Source organism: Centroberyx gerrardi, chromosome 13 (genome assembly GCF_048128805.1).
Source record: "Centroberyx gerrardi isolate f3 chromosome 13, fCenGer3.hap1.cur.20231027, whole genome shotgun sequence".
In the NCBI taxonomy this organism is placed as follows: domain Eukaryota; kingdom Metazoa; phylum Chordata; class Actinopteri; order Beryciformes; family Berycidae; genus Centroberyx; species Centroberyx gerrardi.
In genome coordinates this window covers 29,526,527-29,546,840 of record NC_136009.1, presented here as the reverse complement: position 1 = coordinate 29,546,840, position 20,314 = coordinate 29,526,527, and the positions used below count along the sequence as shown (strand labels likewise).

At 41.5% G+C, this 20,314-nt stretch overlaps 1 protein-coding gene across 18 annotated transcripts; it reads right to left on the bottom strand.

Annotated features, from left to right (window-relative positions):
- Positions 1-469: 469 nt before the first annotated feature.
- phb2a (prohibitin 2a) lies at positions 470-18,622 on the bottom strand. 18 transcript variants are annotated; one of them, XM_078287851.1, is made up of 15 exons: positions 18,556-18,622; positions 17,307-17,436; positions 16,438-16,522; positions 15,141-15,220; positions 13,895-14,079; positions 9,623-9,752; positions 8,028-8,131; positions 5,478-5,555; positions 2,717-2,796; positions 1,526-1,638; positions 1,437-1,475; positions 1,304-1,341; positions 1,167-1,213; positions 722-742; positions 470-663 (listed from the first exon to the last, which is right to left on the bottom strand). In XM_078287851.1, exons 1-10 carry the CDS (start codon positions 18,574-18,576, stop codon positions 1,620-1,622), a joined length of 912 nt encoding a protein of 303 aa, XP_078143977.1. In that variant the 5' UTR covers positions 18,577-18,622; the 3' UTR covers positions 470-663; positions 722-742; positions 1,167-1,213; positions 1,304-1,341; positions 1,437-1,475; positions 1,526-1,619. The 18 variants fall into 18 exon arrangements, with proteins under 18 accessions (XP_078143977.1, XP_078143970.1, XP_078143963.1 ...); XM_078287844.1 differs by lacking the exons at positions 1,167-1,213; positions 1,437-1,475 and adding exons at positions 1,049-1,067; positions 1,398-1,436 and having other exon boundaries at positions 1,276-1,341; XM_078287837.1 differs by lacking the exons at positions 1,167-1,213; positions 1,437-1,475 and adding exons at positions 1,240-1,267; positions 1,398-1,416 and having other exon boundaries at positions 470-810; positions 1,496-1,638.
- Between the last annotated feature and the right edge of the window lie 1,692 nt (positions 18,623-20,314).

Below are 20,314 nucleotides of genomic sequence, written 5' to 3'. Positions count from 1 at the left end.
AAAACCTGCGTCATTCTGTATGTGAAAGACCCAGAACACACTTCGATCCAGAGAGGAGGAACTGATCAGAGAAACCAGCTGTTTAGTTGGAATAAAAACCTGCAGACTGGTGGAGAACCGACTGGCAGGACGGACTAACAGATCTGGTTGTGGTCCAGTTTCACAGGATGCTGGTAGGGATGTTGGTAACAAAACCAAAGTGTTGATACTGGACCAGAACCACAGGAGGTCTGGTACGGGTTCAGCATGGTAAACCCCTGCGTATCATGTCATCACTTGTTCGTCTCAGTCAGCTGAAGGCAGAGCGGTGAGGAAACAGTTCTGGATCTGAAGTGAAGCTCGGCTCTTTGTCTTCATGTTGCTGTTGAGACTCAAACCGGTCTCACTGTACAGTCTGACTGGACCTCCATATAAACAGGTTTCAGCCTAAATCCTCCATACAAAGCAGTAAACCAGGCTCAGTTTGACATGTTACCAAGAAGAATTTAATTACAACAAAAGTTAATTAACAGCAGCCACATGGTGGTCAGTTGTGTGTCTGGTGAGTCAGCGGACTGAACTGAACCAACCCGCTAACCAACCAGGCTCTTCTGTTCTACAAAGCATCGTGGCTGGAGAAAGTGTCCGGGGATTAAAGTCAGTGTGCTGCCGTGTAAATACCATCTGGTAAACCTGGTAAACTGGGTAAACCTGGGTAAACCCTGGTTAAACCTGGGTAAACCTGGGTAAACCTGGGTAAACCCTGGTTAAACCTGGGTAAACCTGGTAAACTGGGTAAACCCTGGTTAAACCTGGGTAAACCTCGTAAACCTGGTTAAACCTGGTTAAACCTAGTTAAACCTAGTTAAACCTGGTTAAACCTGGTTAAACCTAGTAAACCTGGTTAAACCTGGTTAAACCCTGGTAAACTTGGTTAAACCTGGTTAAACCCTGGTAAACTTGGTTAAACCTGGTTAAACCTAGTAAACCTGGTTAAACCTGGTTAAACCCTGGTAAACTTGGTTAAACCTGGTTAAACCCTGGTAAACTTGGTTAAACCTGGTTAAACCTAGTAAACCTGGTTAAACCTGGTTAAACCCTGGTAAACTTGGTTAAACCTGGTTAAACCCTGGTAAACTTGGTTAAACCGGGTAAACCTGGGTAAACCTGTGTAAACCCTGGTAAACCGGGTAAACCTGGGTAAACCTGGTAAACTGGGTAAACCTGGGTAAACCTGGTAACCTGGTAAACTGGGTAAACCTGGTAAACCTGGTAAACCTGGGTAAACCTGGTAACCTGGTAAACTGGGTAAACCTGGGTAAACCTGGTAAACCTGGTTAAACCTGGGTAAACCTGGTAAACCTAGTAAACCTGGTAACCTGGTTAACCTATTTAAACCTGGGTAAACTTGAGTAAACCTAGTTAAACCTGGTAGACCTGGTTAAGCCTGGGTACACCTAGTTAAACCTGGTAGACCTGGTTAAGCCTGGGTACACCTAGTTAAACCTGGTTACACCTGGTTAAACCTGGGTACACCTGGGTATACGGAGGTTTAGTGAGGAGCGTTGTGAAGTTTGGTTGTTCTGCAGAAGCGGGACTGACTGGACAGAAGGAATGACGAGTCACGGGGAGACTTCACGTTACTTCGCCAACGACAGACTGGAAGAGAGAGAGAGAGAGAGAGAGAGAGAGAGAGAGAGAGAGAGAGAGAGAGAGAGAGAGAGAGAGAGAGAGAGAGAGAGAGAGAGAGAGAGAGAGAGAGAGAGAGAGAGAGAGAGAGAGAGAGAGAGAGAAAGAGGAATAAGAGGTTAAAAATCAAAACATCATTACAATGTTCTTCTATCAGCAAACAGCGTGAACCGAACAGGATCGTCGTCCGAAATAAACACACCGAGCGCCAAATGCCGGGGACACATGTGAACATCTGAGTTCTGCTGCTCCTCATGATGGATTACAAACTTAATCCAGTGTGTAAGGGAGTCAGCAAGTTCTAAATTAACACACAGCACCTGATTCTACACATGAAACAGCCCTGAAAGGAAAAATGGGTATTAATAATTTTAGCCTGTAAAAAAAAGATAGTCTTGCCAGATAAATTAAGTTAATTTCAGACACTGATGGGATAAATCTCTACTAGCTGAGGGGAATTCATCTCACATATAAAAGACACCTAGCTGGATTATTGTACAGTATTTATTTTAAAAAGGTGATTCCACTTCTCCCGTGTGATATAACTGTCGAATGTTGAAATAACTGCTTTGCATCTTAAAAAAAAAAAAAAGAAAAGAAGACAGCAAATTGCCTCAATGAGGAAATTCTGTTTTTTCTCATCTAATCTCGCAGCGCCATAAGAATGAAAATCTTTCTAGCGATGCCATTGGCTGCTAGAACGTAAACAACAATTTAAAAATGTCATTACAAAGTGACAATAATATAATTTGGATGGAGAGCTTGTGAAACTGTGATGGTCAAGAGTCTCATTAGTGATTACTACAGCAGAATAACATGGAGCTGATATCACCATTCATGTTCCTGACAGCAGAATAACATGGAGCTGATATCACCATTCATGTTCCTGACAGCAGAATAACATGGAGCTGATATCACCATTCATGTTCCTGACACACCAGACAGACTGACACATTTCTGTATCGCGATATGTTGAATTTCGACACACCGTCCCGTCCCTAATCTGTAACGAGCGACAGAAACACGGCGAGGAAACAGCAGGACTCACTTGTTGAAGCTGCTGCTGTCCTGCAGGTTGAGCACCAGGCTGTCTGCACTCAGGTAAACCTTGTTCTGGGACTGCGACACCTGCAGGCCGGACACAGAAACACACACAGCACAAACACTCAGCTGGGACTCTCACTCAGGACCTCTTGGCTGTTCCTCAGTCCAGGATTTGGTCTAAAAGTGACCGGACTTCTGCTGTTTCCGGCCTCTAGACTCTGGGACGTCCTGCCTGAGGAGATCAGGCTGGCCTTTATATAATCACTTTACTCGCTCCTATTTGTATTTTATTTATTTCTTTTAACGTAAACTTGTTTAATCTGATATTTTCTGCGATGAATTTGACTCGACTGGTTTTATGCCTTATCTTCACATCGCTTTTATCATCTTTCGTTTTGATCTGTTTGTGTGAAGCGCTTTGTAACAACTGTTTTGAAAAGTGCTACATAAATAAAGTATTATTATTATTATTATTTGACTGAAAGTACAGAATATAGGAAACGTAAGTGCCTTACAGTACCAAACCCTGGCACTGCTGCTGCCCATTGAACACAATGGGAACACAATGGGAACACAATGGGAACACAATGGGAACACAATGGGAACACAATGGGAACACAATGGGAACACAATGGGAACACAATGGGAACACAATGGGAACAGTGTGGCTCCGTGACACTGAGCTGATTCACAGCAGTGATCTGATCACTGTTAGAGAGACAAAACCAGTCAGGATATTTTCTCTGTAAGGACGATGTCAGCTGATCCTGATGCAAACGAGAGAGAAGTCATCTGTGCTTTCAAAACATGTAGAAATGTGTTTTTTTTAAAACTTTTTAAACATTTGGCTGATGCTCTTATCCAGAGTGACTACTGACAGAAAACAGTATCTGCTAACATACGCAGAAATCACAGTAAATAATCAAATAAACATCTGTCACATTGACCTGCATGGGAATATGAAGCAAAATAAAATGGTTATTTTCAAATAATAACCCCCTAATTTGTTTCAGATCTAATTTTGTGAGAGATTTTAATTAGTATTTGCATTATGTCATTAATTTAGACAACATGTATCATAACTCAACTCATTATTTAATCACAATATGATTCTATTGAAAGATGATGAATGATAATATTGAATTGTAGCCGAGCCCTAACATCACGACTGTGCTGTTTTATGCCATTTATATTTTACATTTTAGTAAATTATCTAACACTTTCATCCTGACTGACTTATGAGTTACAACAGTAGAATAAGTTTTACTTCCTAGATCATCAACATTACAAGCAAACAGTAAGGAGGTGAAAGGTCAGAGGTCACAGCAGCCAGACAATAGATGGAAATATTCCTGTGAGCCTGGAATGATGATGATGATGAGGAAGGGAAGGGAAAGAAAGATTATGAACCTTCATGCAAATCATTCTAGCTGTTCATCTGCTCTCCTATCTGTCCTGTAACGGTTTCTCCGGCCGCCTCTATCAGATAGATGTTCACATGGCGCCATCTAGTGGTGGAAACCAAACCCAGCAGGACACAGTCTACAGAACAGGAGGATGACCTGCTTTTACCAGGAGCTGGACCAGCAGCTATAATAGTAAGTGTCAGTCATCTTTCAGTATGCAAAGCCTTTCTTTTCCCCACCCAAGATTTTCATTGTACACTCAGTGGTTCACACCCAATCCAGGCCTGTTCTGGTGTTTTCTTTAGGTATTCAGATGGAAAAGCCTCTGAAACAGCGTTTAGAGCGTCATGAGAGACTAAAACTCATGACTAAAACACTGAAACTCAAACTAATGAAATTATTTTGAGTTAGCAGCTCTTTAATGCAGGCTGGACCGCTGCCCAATTACTGTACCTGCCAAACTTTGTGTCATTCTGACCTGCGGCCGAAAATTAGCAGCGGACATTATGAATCCAAGAGGAAAAAATGTTCAGCATGTCCCAGAGGTGGAGACTCGAGTCACATGACTTGGACTCGAGTCCCAGTTTTAATAGATAGTGACTTGACTTGATGCATGAAGAGAAGACTTGAGACTTGACTTGACTTGGGTTCTGGTGACTTGGGACTTGACTCTGACTTGTACTTTGATGACTTGAAAAGGTTTCTAAAGTCTTGACTTGAGATCTTGTGTTTGTGTAAATGACTTAGATTGAAAGTGATGAGATTTGTTCCAGCGGACGACTGAATTTAAATTCTGTTTTCTGAATTTGTATGGAATGATTGAATTTATTGAAGTTGAAACTGATTCTAGAAATCAAACTCATGATGCTCTTACCAAGTTTTTATCCTATTAAAACCATATTGCATTGAAAAGTCCTAGATATTTAGTTTTCTTTAAGATATTAAATTGATACTGGACTCTTGATTTGTTCTGACTTGACTTGCTGTTCTACATTTAGACTTGAGACTTGACATTAATGACATGGACTTGACTTGGCAATCTACATTTAGATTTGAGACTTGACTTGAGACTGTGCTTCAAGACTTGTGCCTGACTTGGGACTCGAGCAAAGTTGACTTGGTCACACCTCTGGCATGTCTATATAAATATCTGCACCAGGTTTCACATCTGTACTACTAACAGTGCAGCGGGGCTGAGCCTTAGAGTTTGAGGGTTTATTATAGCGCCCCCTATGGGCCAATCAGTGTCATTCTGTGTCCAAACAGTGAGTCACCAGGACCGTCCGTGTGTCAGATGAGGACAGAAGTTTCCGGTGTGTGCCTGAGCTGCTGGCTGAACAGAGAACAGACGCTCCTTACCGTCTTGGCGATGTTCTGCGCCGCCCGGATCTTCCTGAGTTTCAGGTATCCGGGGTTCTTGGTCACGGCCTCGCCCAGCTGGAACACACAGGGACAAAACACTCTGCTGTTACTGTGCTCAGGAGAACACACTGACACACACACTGACACACACACTGACACACACACTGACACACACACACACACACAAGAGAAACAGTCAGCGTGACGCTCGGCCTCGTGGAGCGACGCCCCGAGGCCGAGCGGCAACCAGTTCCTCCGGTCTCCTCGGCCTGAACGCCGCCGAGCGCCAGCTGCATCAAAGCTGCAGGCGTGGCTGAGTTACAGTTATTACAGCTATTAAAGATTAATGTTCACACGCAAGAGAAAACAATTACTACACACTGGCATTTCCTTACAACTTTTGTTTCTTTTTAAAATCAGCAGTGAGGCATTTCATTAACAGAATCTATTTGAAGCTGAAAGTTGAAGGTAAATGAAATACGAGTGGGAACTAATTATGCAAGATGTCTGCTCCTGTTTCTGATCTAAATTCTGATCTTTTTATTGTACATATTTTATTATTTTTGTATTTTCCACTGTATTGTATGTTTTACTGTGTGACCCTCTCTCTTGGCCTGCTCTCCCTGGCAAAACAGATTCTGAATCTAAATGGGACTTCCTGGTAAAATAAAGGCAAAAAAAATAAAAACAATATGACTGTCAGCTAGACCATGTCACTCTGTAGCTGAACATTACTCAACACTACAACTAATATCACTATACTGTATGTCAAATGGCAGCGGGTATTTAACTACATGAAATGTGGAGTCAGTGTAATTCCCAAATATGACAAGAAGTCATAAAATTAATTTGGTAACACTTTACATTAAGTGTTCATTAACTAATGATAACTAATTAACAAAGATTAGATCCTGTTAAATACACATGAACAACTGTATTAAGTAATGTTGTTATACATGTTTGTTAATGTTAACGAATGTGTTTACTAACATGAATTAAGCATGAACAGTGACATTAACAAAGATGAGTTCATAAACAACTGCATGAAGTAATGTTGATCTACAGGTTTGTTAAAGGCCTGCTTATAGTTTTATTGATTTATTCTTTTATCTGCACCCTGTGTTTTATCTTTGTTTTATTGTTTTACTTTATTTCCCTCTTTTATTTCGAGCATATCCCTTGTTGGGTTTTATTATAATCGTTACTCTTCTTATCTTTTATTTTATGGAAAGCACTTTGCAACTTTATTTTGAAAAGTGCTATATAAATAAAGTTATTATTATTATTAATGCCAGTGTGTTGTCTAAACTGAAACCTTCAACACATCCTGACATTAACTACACTGAACATGAATCATCTCCCATATCATTCCACACTTGTTTTTGCTCAATTTCCCAACTTTAAGTCCTGGGAATTAATTTGATCAAATTGAATTTCCTTGACAAACTGGTAATTCAGCTGCCGTGTCGTCAGAGACCGGCTGAACCGAACCTCCAAACCCGCTGACCGGACAAATAAACCCTGCAGACTCGTCAACAAACCTCCAGGTCTGCAAACAGCCCGTCTGTTGCTTTCCCATCAGATCTAAACCGCTTCACAACATGACACCTGCTCTCCCAAAATGACTGACAGCACACAATTAAAACTAATGATGGTACTTTTCAAAAGGTAGTAAGGTTAGTTAAGTTCTTGATTGACGAGGTGACACTTCTACAGACTGGATCCTCTCTACAAGGTGTCTGTAAGTTCAGAAAGCAAACTAAGACTTTCTAAGAACTCATTAATTCTGCCTGGAGTTGAATTTCAGACTCATTTAAAAGCCAGAATGAAGAAGCCGAGCTGTCTGCAGCAGCCTGTTTCTGACTGAACAGCTGATGAAAGCAGAGAAACTATAAACATGCAGAAGAAGAAAAAGGACAGCAGGACATTAACAGTTAAGAGACATGAAGTCCAGCTGAGTTCAGTACAGCAGACAGGATGCAGATTGTTCTCCTGACTCTGTTCTGGATCCATCTGACAAACCTGACATCACATGCTGAGAAGATAAGACCTCTGATAACTGGATTTAACACTTTTTAATTAATACTTATGAAGGCCTCAAATTCAAATAGTTTAAGACTTTTACAGACTTAAGGACCTGTAGATTAGACAGATCTGCTGTGGACCTCACTGGAGGTCTAACTGGATCAGACAGTCAGCATGAAGGACTAAAATGTGAAAGTAGTCGTGGTTCAGTCCTGAAAGCCAGCTCAATTAAAGACAATTAAAGCCTTAAATTTATACTGAACAAAAATATAAATGCAACATGTAAAGTTCTATTATTTCATGAGCTAAAATACAATACCCCATCATTTTTCCACAAAAAGCTTATTTCTCTCAAATCTTGGCACAAATTTGTTAGTCAGCATTTCTCCTTTACCAAGAACTTCTTTTAATTGAATTATTTGAACTATAACTAAGTCAAATCTTTGAAATTGTTGCATGTTGGGTTTATATTTGTGTTCAGTACAGATAGATATAGATATAGATGGTTTAACAGCTCCTCACCATCTTGGCGGCCTGAGCTTCTCCCTCAGCCTGGATGATCTTCTGCCTCTGGTCCTGCTTGGCTTTCTCCACGTAGAACTGAGCCCGCTGCGCCTCCTGCTGGGCTGGAGGGGGAACACACACACACACACACACACACACACACACACACACACAAACAAGGTCAGCATAACAGAGTCAAAGGCCCAATCCCAACGTCCCCCCTACAGACTGAGCCCTGAGCCCTCACAGACTTAACTGACGTCACCTGTGTGCAGCTGTAGAGTGCGAGAAGTCACGAGGGCTCAAAATGGTACAGGAGGAATGGGACAGCACTTTGTGGCATCACGTGTTGCCTTGACGACGTTATCGCCCATCAATTAATCAATTTGTAATTTACTCTTTGTTTGCGCTTTTGTCTAAACAACATTATTAAGCTAAAATGAAAAAAATGTTGATGAATAATGTTAAATAGCCCTAGGTATATGTTTTGTAACATTGCAAAGTTTATACTGTGCTAATGGATGTAGAAAATAGTCTTCATTCTACTAGAGGTTAACCTGCACTACATCATTACAATATGTAAAAAAAAAAAAGAAACAGTAGGAGGTACGTTGAAAGCAAACGGTACTTTTAATAAAGCTTAATGAGCACAAATAAGCACATAAGAAAGGCTATAGGCCTATTAGATGCTGCTTATATTAGCAGCATCTAACATCCTTCTTAAATGTTTAGGAAAACTTGACTTAAATGAGCTGTTTATTCTGTTTTAATGTTGCAATGTTTTCTCTTTTAACTGTATCTTGCATGTAGTTTGATCCTTTCATGCCTGTTCCTCTCTAAGTTTTTGTTAATTGTTTTTTTGTGGTTATTTTTCCTTAATTATGTTTTTTTTCCCCTTTTGTATCGGGTGTATTGGCAGAAATTTTCCACATACATGAATATTAACGTCACAAACGCTATGAACTGTGGGTAATTCCCTCAAGCAAAGTCTACAGAAATGCAGACTTGCTGAAAGTCTGCATAAAGGGCTCATAAAGTCCGCCAGTGAGCCCTCGCCCACTTACCGATTTCACAGTGGGACGTCCTGAACCCTCGCGGACTTGTCGGGGACGCGCGTCAAAGTCCGTGAGTCTGTGAGTGCGGACATTGGGATTGGGCCTAACAGTTTTATTCCAAAGGCAGATATCCACCATTTTAAAAACCTGACACCTACCTCTTACTGAATGAATGTCAAGTAAAGCAGATTCCACATTCCTGCAGCTTTTCCACTTGGACTGGAAAATATAGGTACTACAGATAATAATATAGATACTTAAGAGAAGCAGCTCAGCTACACACTGCACTACACCGTCCTGTGTGGAGCAAGGCACCGACACCGCCAAGGTTAGGGGTTCAAATCCCACTGCGACCGCCCTTCCTAAAACTGTCTGCACTCACAGTTCTGTATAAAAGCTTCATCTGAACAGCCTGTAAAGGACGGTAAGGTGCGCTGTGCTTCAGGGTGGAAACCTTGTATCTTTTTGTTTTAACGGGACAGTAAAGTCTGCACTGCGGTCCCGTTGTCCCCGTCCCACGTGTGCCGGTCCTCCCCGTGTCCCCGTGCGCCTCCTCACCGACTTGCTTGGCCTCCACGGCGGCGGTGTACTCGCGGCTGAAGCTGAGCTCGGTGATCGCCACGTCGTCCAGGATGATGTTGAAGTCCTTCGCCCGCTCAAACAAATCCCTCCGGATCAGCAGGGACACCTGGGAGAGGAGGGACAGTCACCTTTAATGATGATAATTTGCTTCTCTGTTGCTACCCGTAGAGAGGCAGAGGTCAGAGGTCAGGGGTCAGGGGTCAGGAGCTGATAGGGTTTGGACCCTGCAGCTCTGGTTGAAGAACAGTTTCTCTCACTACCTCGCCCTGCTGCCCGTATTCAGCAGCCAACTAGAGGTTTAGAATAGAAAACAACCTCCAGTTATTGATTAGTTACCTGCCAAAAAGCGGTAGACTAGAATTAACTTAGAAGACAAACATTTACCAACATCTGGCTGCTGACTGGAGGTCATTTTCTACTTGGAGAGGAAAATCCTTTAGTCAAAGTAACAGAGGAGACAACTTCACTCACAACACTTTAAAATTTACATATAAGTACACCTTACTGGTTTATTTATATGTAAATTTAATAATCAATTGACCCACTGTTTATTTCTCTAAAGTCCCATCCTCCTTTGTTACAGCTGTAGACAAAAAAAAAAGAAAAAAAAAAGAAACTGCTGATTTGCAGGCTGGTTTGATGTGGAATCAGCTAATAACAGGAGAGTTGATCTGTTGTTTTTATTGATCCGTGTTGGATGAAGTGATTTCTGAATGACTTGTTAGAGCAGACAGGTGAAGGAAACCAAGTCTGGTCCCACTTCACTGCTCACCCTGCTGCCGTTAGCACACCTCACTGCTAACGGCCATCATGTAAACCCACTAATTTGCATATTCATAATCGCGGCTTGTTTTATACTGAACCACACTTGACTGGATATATGAGAACTACAGAAACATCACAACAGTCACAACACTAAGAGCTGAGCACAGACACCTGAGCAGGAGCCTGATGCATGTGACATGCAGCAAGGCCAGAGCTATTACTGCTAGGCTAACAGGCTAGCTAGCTCTTTATTATTATACAAGCAAATAGTAAACATGTTGTCCCCCACCAGTGATGTAGGTCCACCCTTGGGTCAGTCAGTGATTGCTGAGTGAACTTGAAATATGAGTGAAATTGTTTAAGCAGTTTGGTATGGGACAATGAAAGGACAGATTGACCATATATTTCTGTTGCCTACTCTCCTCAGAATTAGGCTTACAAGTTATATATCTTGAAATGTAGTAACTGTAATTGTCCTGTTTTTACTCAATACAGTACAAAATATAAGAACTACAATACGCAATAAATACAATCCGTACATTACACAATGCACACTACAATACAATTTATAATACAATATAACATACAACACCAGGAGTGTGAGTGTTATGAATAATATAAATGCTAAATGATAAGTGATATATGGTATTGCACAGTAGGTAAGTGGTAATATGATATAAGTAAACACTGACGGCACAGTGGTAGTGCAGTGATGATGCAGTAACAGTCCAACAGTCCAACAACTGTACAGTAACTACAGTGTCTTGTGGTCAGAGGTTTGCCCAAAAATTCTCCACTGACTCTCACTTCAACACATCAACACAGTCTGATGTCTCCAAGTGTGTAGACTGTTATGTTACCTATGATAACTTTAACTGTGTTGCTTTACCACTGAGTCCCCATTCATTGCCAATGCCGCCCCCTAGTGGCACAAAGTCAACATTACAGTGTGACTAACTAACTAACAAACTAACAAACTAACAAACTAACGGACGGAGACCGATCCACAGTCCCCCCTTAGGTGGGGGACAATAACAAGGTAACACCAGCTGTAACTGTTTGATTAACAGACAAATGATTCCTCTCAAAGCTGTACTGGATGAGTCTGTAGGTTTTCACAAATGCAGTGAGATACAGATGTAATGCTGAAGCTTATTTGGACTCTCTGTAAGTCTATACCGTAGTAAATATGCCGAAATATAGTTTGGTTATAACTTATTCTGCATGAAAATTAAAAAGACAAATCTCAAACTTTTAAAAGTTAAATTGCAAAAGTTGTTTTGTAAAGTAGATCCGCTGACAGAGTAATTAATCTGGTAGAGAGGATGAAAGAATAAACAGTCTGCTAGTTAAAGAGCAGACAGATTAATTAATAAGATAATAATGTGTAGTTGTAGGCTTTGCTCTGGTTACTGTACGGCTGTAATGAAGCAGGAAGACCTGCAGCTCCACAGAATCTGCTGACTAACCTCATTACAATATAAACAGACAGTTAAGACGGATGACCCGACGCTGGCTGCAGGCCAACATGTGTTTTGTGTAAGAAGTCGTGCTTTTCTTCATTCTGCTGAGCGGCTGGTCGGCTCTTTTCAGACCGGCTGCCTACATGCCGAGTTATTATACAAACCAACTCCAGATACACTCTGTACACCTGGGTGGAGTTAGAGACACAAAACACACCTGGAATGATTCTGTTTGAGACAGAAATGCTCCGTTCGCTTCATGTAGAAACTTAAGTCACAGTCAAACCGCATTTTGGGAGCATAAAAAATGTGCTATCTATCATTTTAACATCAATAAATCATAATCACATTAATTTTGACACATTAAAGGATAAGGCCGGTTTTAATGCATCTCTTACCGTCAACAAATCCTATGAAAATAACAAAATCAACAATGTGTTTGCTCTACTCTCGTTACTTTCCGACTTCCCTCGTTCCCTTTTTATCCTTCAACCCGGAAGTCATTGGCTCCAATTGTAAGCTAAAAACCTTTAAATACAGCTCACAGAGACATAGTTTACATTTTAAAAATCGCCAACTGTTCCCACGAAAAGTCAGACTGTTGTAGTTATTACTAAATCAAATTCAAATGGGAACAAATTCTTCATTACACCGGGGACTATTTTCTGTGCTACGGAACTACTTTCATGAGATGGAAAACGTGTTTACGGTCGGCTTATTAAGTCGTTTGAGGAAAAAGTCGTCCGGCCCGGTGCATCGTGATGATGAAATATGCTGCAGAGCAGCAGCATGGCTCTGTGACGGGTTTTAATAGTTTTTTAATACAATGCAGTTCTATGGCTGCTGGGACATGAGGCTGCACTGGGCACCGCTACATGGACGAGACTTGTTAGCAAAACAAAATCATTGCTGATTTTGTTATTTTCATAGGATTTGTTGACGGTAAGAAATGCATTAAAAAACACCAGCCTGATCCTTTAATATAAACAAACCAGAGCATCAGTGGTCAGCCTGTCAGCCTCTACCAGCCTCTACTCTGCATCCTCCATAGTTTCTCCACCTGGTGGATCTGGAGGGAAATCTGCTGGATCGCTTTACGGCACAAAACAGGAAGAGGTTCTGTTCTTCCAGAGCAAACGGAGCTAAAGCTGAAAGAGTTTCTGGCAGCAGATGGTGGAAGGAGGGAAAGGAAGATGGAGAAATCACTTCCAACATGTTGATCCTCTTCAGGGAGGGGGAGAGGGGGCAGGGAGCAACGAGGCTGATGGGAAATGTAGTCTTAATGTGGGGAAACACTAGAACTAACAAAACCACTGCTGTGAGATAGAGGAGAACAATCAGCTCCACCAGGCTCTCATTGGTTTACAGTCATTAGACCAAGGTAGCAACATTAATCTGACAATGACATATTGATGGTAAAAAATGCTCCACATCGCACCTTTAAAGGTCCCATCTGGTGTAAAGCAGGACTCCCCTTGCCTCTGTGATGATAAAGGAGTTGGATGTCTATCTAAACATGGTGAAAGCATCAAAACGCACGGTCGCCAACTAAATCCACACAATCCATATCAGAAAAGCGAGCCTCTAAACGAGCCGTTTCATTAATATTAATGAGCCTTAAAGACACGGAGACAGAAACGGCCTGTTCTTGGTAAGGCTCAGAGAGATGCTGGAAAATGAACGTGGAGAAATGGATTGAGAGTGTTTTTGGTTCATGACACCACACACACAGCTCTGAATGGACAGAAAGACACAAAATAAAACTCTGGACAGTGGAGGATATGGGACCCTTAACTATGTTACTAGGTTATATTTCTCAGCATTTGTTTTGGCGTTGGAGGCCGTTCTTCCAGTCTTGCAGTATAAATATCAACAACATGAGTTTCAGAGAATGGAGGCGACTTCTTCTGTTATTACTTCTGCGTTAACAAAGCTCCACACCGCCATCTAGTGTCTCCGTGGTCTACGCACAGAATCACGGCACCAGTGGATGCAGAACTACGACTCGGCCTTCACGTACCTGTGCTCTCTGTGTGATGAGCTGCGAGGCGTTGAACTTCGCCACCACGCTCTTCAGCACCTCGTTGACGATGGAGGGCAGGACGCGCTCGTCGTAGTCCGTCCCCAGCTGCTGGTACATGGTCGGCAGGTTGGACGCCAGCGGACGGGACAAAACCCGCAGGGCGATGTTCACCATCTGCAGGTCTGCGGGCGCGGGGCGAGAGGTCAGAGGTCACTCACTCACACGGACAGAACATTTAAAAAGTTCAACGTTGTGCAGGTGAGAGAAACAGTTAAAAGGTTTTCGAAAAATGTCTCACTTCAAAAGAAAGGAGAAAGACATCAGTAAGGCGATGGGATCAGACAGCAGGACTGATCTGACCTGAGAACAGTTTAATTTGACAACAGGACACACAGGGCCTTCACCATCTCTGTTCTACACACAGAACTTCAATGGACAGAACCAATCGTTCTTCTGCAGGTTACAGATCGGGTCTCACCATCGCCAGCAATGTTAAGAAGCAACTTTCCGTCTCCTCCGACTCTGTGACACTGATTTAGTGTTTCAGGATAGATTATAACACAACACAGCTGCTGCCACTGACAGATCTTTCTGTTTCTGCACAACTATAAAAAAGTGATTTGATCGACAGTCACAAAATGCTAATAGCACAGAAGTTACTGTTAGCCTTGGTTAGCCGGTTAGCATGTTGTGACCCTCGATCGAATCACTTTTTGCCTCATACAGTCGTCTGACAACAGGAACAGAAACAGCTGTATTGTGTTAGAAGTTATCCTGAAACACTAAATCAGGATCACGGACGAGTCGGAGGAGACAGAAAGTTGCTTCTTAACATTGCTGACAACCGATCTAAACCCTGCAGAAGAACGTCAGCCATGTTTGCGAAAAGGGGTTTATTATTGACTTGGCGTTCTTGGTTTTGACAATCACAGGGTTCCCACACCTTCTTAAACATCAAATTCAAGGACTTTTCAAGGACTTTCCAGGCCTAATTCCCTCAAAAACAACAAGGACGCACAGACGGCGGGAGACACGCATGCAGACAGCGGAACGTAAAAAACAGACAACGTTAAGTAAAAAAAATATCAAAAGAACTTCAATTTCTATTCTTGCACAAAATAAATAAATTCAAGCACTTTCAATGACCCATGTCTATTTATGTCTATATTCAAAAACTTTCAAGGACCCGTGGGGACCTTGAAATCAGCTCAGGTCTGGTTCCGAGTCCCGGTCTGGTTCTCACCTTTGCTTCCAGTGAGGGAGGAGATCTTCCTGGGTCTGGCTCTGATGTCGTAGATGATGGGATACTGGAACCAGGGTATCCTGACCGAGGGAGAGGCAGAGCGGGTCAGATGGATGAGACTAATGCTGCGTGCTTAATCCTGTTCAGATGTTATTTCCACACTGAATAAATCTGCACTTCTGCAACACTGAAATATCTTTTTTTTAATCATTTAATTTCATTTACAACGTCCACTGTGGTTGAAAACAGTCAAGCTGTTGATAGAAGACAGTGTTTCTCTAAATGTGACCGGGCTTTTGCTGTTTCTTCTTTTAAGTCTCTCCTCAAAACACATTTTTATGTAGAGGCTTTTTTATAATACTTATTTTATTCGTGTTTATTTTCTCTTCCTTGTCTTGCAGTTGTTCTATTTTAACTTCATTGTTCTTGTTGCTGTAGTTACTGATTCTACTTTCTTTAAATTTTTACTCTGTAGTTTTATTTGTTGTTAAACATGTGACAATGTTTTGAAAGGTGCTATATAAATAAAGTTTATTATTATCATTTGCTACATTTTTGTTTTGGGTTCATTTTGTTGCCGTGACGCATGAAGCTGCTGGTTCTGACTGATGGAGCGTTCAAACAACCAAGATTCAATGAACTACAATGACCATGATGCATTGCACCTATGACACACGTGTGCAACTTGAGCAGCGGTGTGTCTGAATGGAGAGAGAGTTAGACAGGAATCCTTTTTTGGGTGATTTCAAAACACAAATTGAGTCTATGGGAGAAATCTCCACGCTCACCTTTGCTCTGTTTGGTGTGTAAGAACCAATCAAATGTCTTCGGTTGAGAAAATGATTCCCACTCAAAAAAGAAATACGTTTTCCAAGACCTTTTATTTTCTCATTACATTCGTTTTTTTATTTTTTATAACCTGCACCTGCACACTAGCTGAAACGTCTGTGCATGATTTCCCTTCTGCATTTATAAAAATAAATAAAAAATGAGAATATAAGTGCGAACCATTTTCTCGACTGAAAACAAATCGAAAAACAAATGAAACGACTGAAAACTACAACTTAAGAGTCTCCATTCTAACTAATAAACTATCTTTTAATGTGACAGATGTGAATTCGTATGTGTTCTTTCATTTGTTCCAGCCTGGATGACGTCAACTCAGACTGCTTACTGGGACTCGAGCGCGGAGGACTCGAGACTCGACTCTGCTTCGAACGCTGAGGACTCGGGTCTCGACTCGGACTTGAGGTTTTTGGCGACTCGACTACAGCGCTGGAAAACGATGCTCTCCTACCTGAAGTGGAGTCCCTCAGCCAGAACCGTGTCCGGCTGGATCCCTCCAATCCTGTTGAAGATGATGGCTCTCTGCCCGCCTTCCACTGCACAGAGGGACCAAACACAGGATTAGATTAGATTACATTCAACTGGTTTTACACAGCAGCACTGGTGAATCCGCCTTCTGGTTTTATGCCCCTAAACTCTGGAAAATCCTCCCACAAGATCTCAGAACAGCGAGTTCTGCTGGTATTTTTAAGAAAAAGTTAAAGACAAATCTTTTTAATCTGGATTTTAAATTAAAGTTATTCTATATAGGATTTTATGTACATATTCCTCTTTTTCCTCATTCTTTTAGTCTTAATAACCTGTTACAGCATCCTGACTGTAGTCTGTGGCTGGAATTCCTTCCAACTAAGTTTTCACACTTGCTTAAAGGACAAAAGGTTTTGTCAATAATAAAGTTATCCATCAAATAGTGATGGAAGCGCATTTGTCAAATAAATTAATGTAAAGAATCTTTCCATTTTTCTGCTGCATGTGTCCTTTCTACACCCAGGAAGTTAATTTATTCACTTCAACTGAGCTGACAACAATTTCACATTTTGTTTATTGCAACATTTCTACAGTTTGCTTTACGTTTGTTCACAGTTGGATGCAAACACTGATGGAAAGCTTATATGAAAGTTAGGGAAGAGGATTAAGGGCACATGTGAAAAATGTATTTCAGTACTGAGATTAAAGTCTGAATTCTGACCTTTTCTCAGAATTCTGACTTTAAACTCAGAACTCAAATACATTTTTCACATGTGGCCCTAATCCTCTTCCGTAGAAAGTGTAGTACAGTGTGAGAGCGTCAGGCAGCACAGAGGTGGAAGACAGGTCTACCTGTGTATGTGGCTTCCTTCACTCCATAGGCCAGAGCTCCAGCACCGATCAGCAGCTTGACACCCAGTCCTGCACCCCGGGGCCCAGAGGACATCCTGCCTGCAATCTGCCTCAGCTGCTGCAGAAAACCCTGTTAAACACACACACACACACACACACACACACACAGGTATCACAGTTTCAGATTAGTAAAACACATCATGAAATTTAGAACCTGTTGATGCTACAGACACATATCACACTGCACACTGACAAACGGATTCAATTGCAGCCTGTCCCCACTAGAAGAATATGTGTGTGTGTGTGTGTGTCAAGGTATTCCTACTTGCTCATGTTTTAAATACACAGTGGACAGATATGACATTGAGTGACCTATCACACTGGCTGGGTAACCGCCCACACTGAAGGGAGCCATCTCCTCTCAGCAACGTTGAATGCCGAACTCCATTCAAAAATCTATCACTTTAAAATTGCCTGGCTCATCGGCAGAACTACACACCAGGCAGAGCATGACGCAAGACCCTTTCTGAATTATGCGATCCACTCGTCAATTCGGCATATATATAATCCACCATGCAGCACTTAGTTTCAACAGAATCTCAAAATGTATAACTGGATCACAGTTCCCTCTACCGCCAACCGCGATGCATATTGGAGGAAGAACATTGTGGGAATTACAGCCGGAGCTATTCGAAAAACTGAATTTGTTAATAATTCTAAGATACTAGGTGGACTAGTTGTACGCCGAATTGAAGAGAGGCTTCTACTAATTTAGAAAAAGTATTGAGCCAAATTTTATAGGGCAAGTACATTTGCCGATAAGCCAGGCAACATTAAATTGTCAGGTTTCTGAATGGAACCTGGCGTTTACGTCTCTCCGCTCTCAAGACAAGCTTTACCTAAGACACTAACTAATGTCACTGTAACACTGTTAGCCAACATTAGCTTCACCAAAACTACATTCCACCTGTAACAGTTGAGTCTATATTTTCTATTTCCAACTTTGCCTACATGCTTACTGGATGTAATTTACTCTAACTTGCATTTGATTCAGTTAATACAAGCTAGCTTAAAGTTGCTAGCCAGAGAGTCGTAAGCTAGCTCGTTAGCTTGACTCACATGTGTAACGTTAGATAAGAATGACACGAACCGGCGTGCAAACAGCAGCGAGCCGCGAAACAGTTCAACCAACACCGGACAGAAATATCTCAAACTTCACTTTCAAATGTCAGAGTTAGAAAACACTTACGCCAGGCTCTTTATTCGCCATGCTTATCTTCTTATTGCAGAATGTTAACGTCAAGTGAAGAAGAAAGCCAAGGTCACACGTGATGACGTACTTCCTGCGTGTGTAGGGCAACTTGGGAAATGTAGGATTAACTGAATAAAAACAAAACACAACTTTGACTTAAAGACAAATACAATTAAACTTCTATTCAAGCGCATTCCCCACGTATTTAAATTAGAGAAATGGAAATTATTAGGTGTAGGTGTACTTGAATAATAATAATATTAATAATAATGATAATAATAATCATAAAAACTGTACTCATCCCTGTAGTGAAAATGTCTTTTACCTGGTTGTCTCCAGCAGATGGCAGTACAGCCGCTCTGTCTGGTCCAACCTGGTGAAAGGTGGATGAAGAAGAAGAAGGAGCTCGTGGTATTGATCATGATCAATGATCCGGCTTTTCTCTATTCTTTTTATGGGATGTGCTTCTTTGTCCTGTTGTTTGTCATGAGAAACACTGAGCTGAAGTCCTGTCAGCTGAGTTGGTTTGGAAATAAAGTTTGTAGTTTTATTAGCTTTCTGTAGCTTTTTGTATCCATTTAGCTGTCCTGTCTGCAGGTAGAGAGTGGAGAGTTTTAGTGTCTCAGCTGGTGGGAAGTGGAGAGTTTTAGTGTCTGTGTTTTTAACAGAAACTTCTGGAAGTGTTTTCCTGACTGATGATTCACTGATTCTTTCTGACGGGTTTTGGGTTCAGTCTGAATAAATCACACACTGCTCTAAACATGTTAACACCTAACACACACACACACACACACACACACACTCTGACACATGCACTGTCACGCATATACACACATAGCTGGATGCAAGGACAGATGCACTTACACAAAGAGACACACAGAAACACACATACGCTTTTACAAACACACACCCATGCATGAACACACACACACTCACATACACACTGAGGGTATACACAGACAGATGTGCACATGCACCCACACACACACACACACACAAACACATGTACATTCATACACACACACTTTCACAAAGAGACATAGAGGAACAGACACCCACAAACACACTGAGGGTATACACACACACACACACACACACACACACTGACACATGCGCTGTCACACACATACACATACACACATAGACGGATGCATGGACACACACACACACAGGAACCCATGTACATTCACACTTTCACAAAGAGACATAGAGGAACAGACACTCACAAACACACTGAGGGTATACACACACACACACACACACACACACACACACACTGCTCAGTGAAACTTGGATCAGTCAGACAGACACACTGAGCAGCGACTGTCAGCTCAACCTGAACACCAGCAGGCAGCATGTGGAGACGCTGCAGATGCTGTGCTCATCATCATCATCATCATCATCATCATCATAATAATAACCTTTATTTGTAAAGCACCTTTCATACACAGCATGCAGCTCAGAGTGCTTTACATCAATAGAAGGCAGATGAAGAAACATATAAAAAGATAAAGAAGAAGCACAATGCATTAGAAGCATAATGCGTTAAAAGAATTAAATCAAGTAAAAATAGGCTTTAGAAAGGTTTTAGAAGCACATTGTGAGAGGTGACAATTATTATTATCAGAATCAAATTCAAGTCACACACTCTTTTCTTTTAGTTTGTGCTTTATTCATCCCAAATGTTTTCCTATTCTTCTTCTTCTACTTCCCTGTACTTCCATGTCATTCTTCTAGACAAATTCTGTCTTGCTTT

Coding starts and splice junctions, on each gene's coding strand:
- phb2a (XM_078287843.1), bottom strand. CDS start 18,576: ATGGCGAATAAAGAGCCTGGC. Junction 15,221..16,437: donor GCTGAGGGACTCCACTTCAG/GTAGGAGAGCAT, acceptor TCCCTCGGTCAG/GATACCCTGGTTCCAGTATC. Junction 8,132..9,622: donor CGTGGAGGCCAAGCAAGTCG/GTGAGGAGGCGC, acceptor TTCCCCCTCCAG/CCCAGCAGGAGGCGCAGCGG.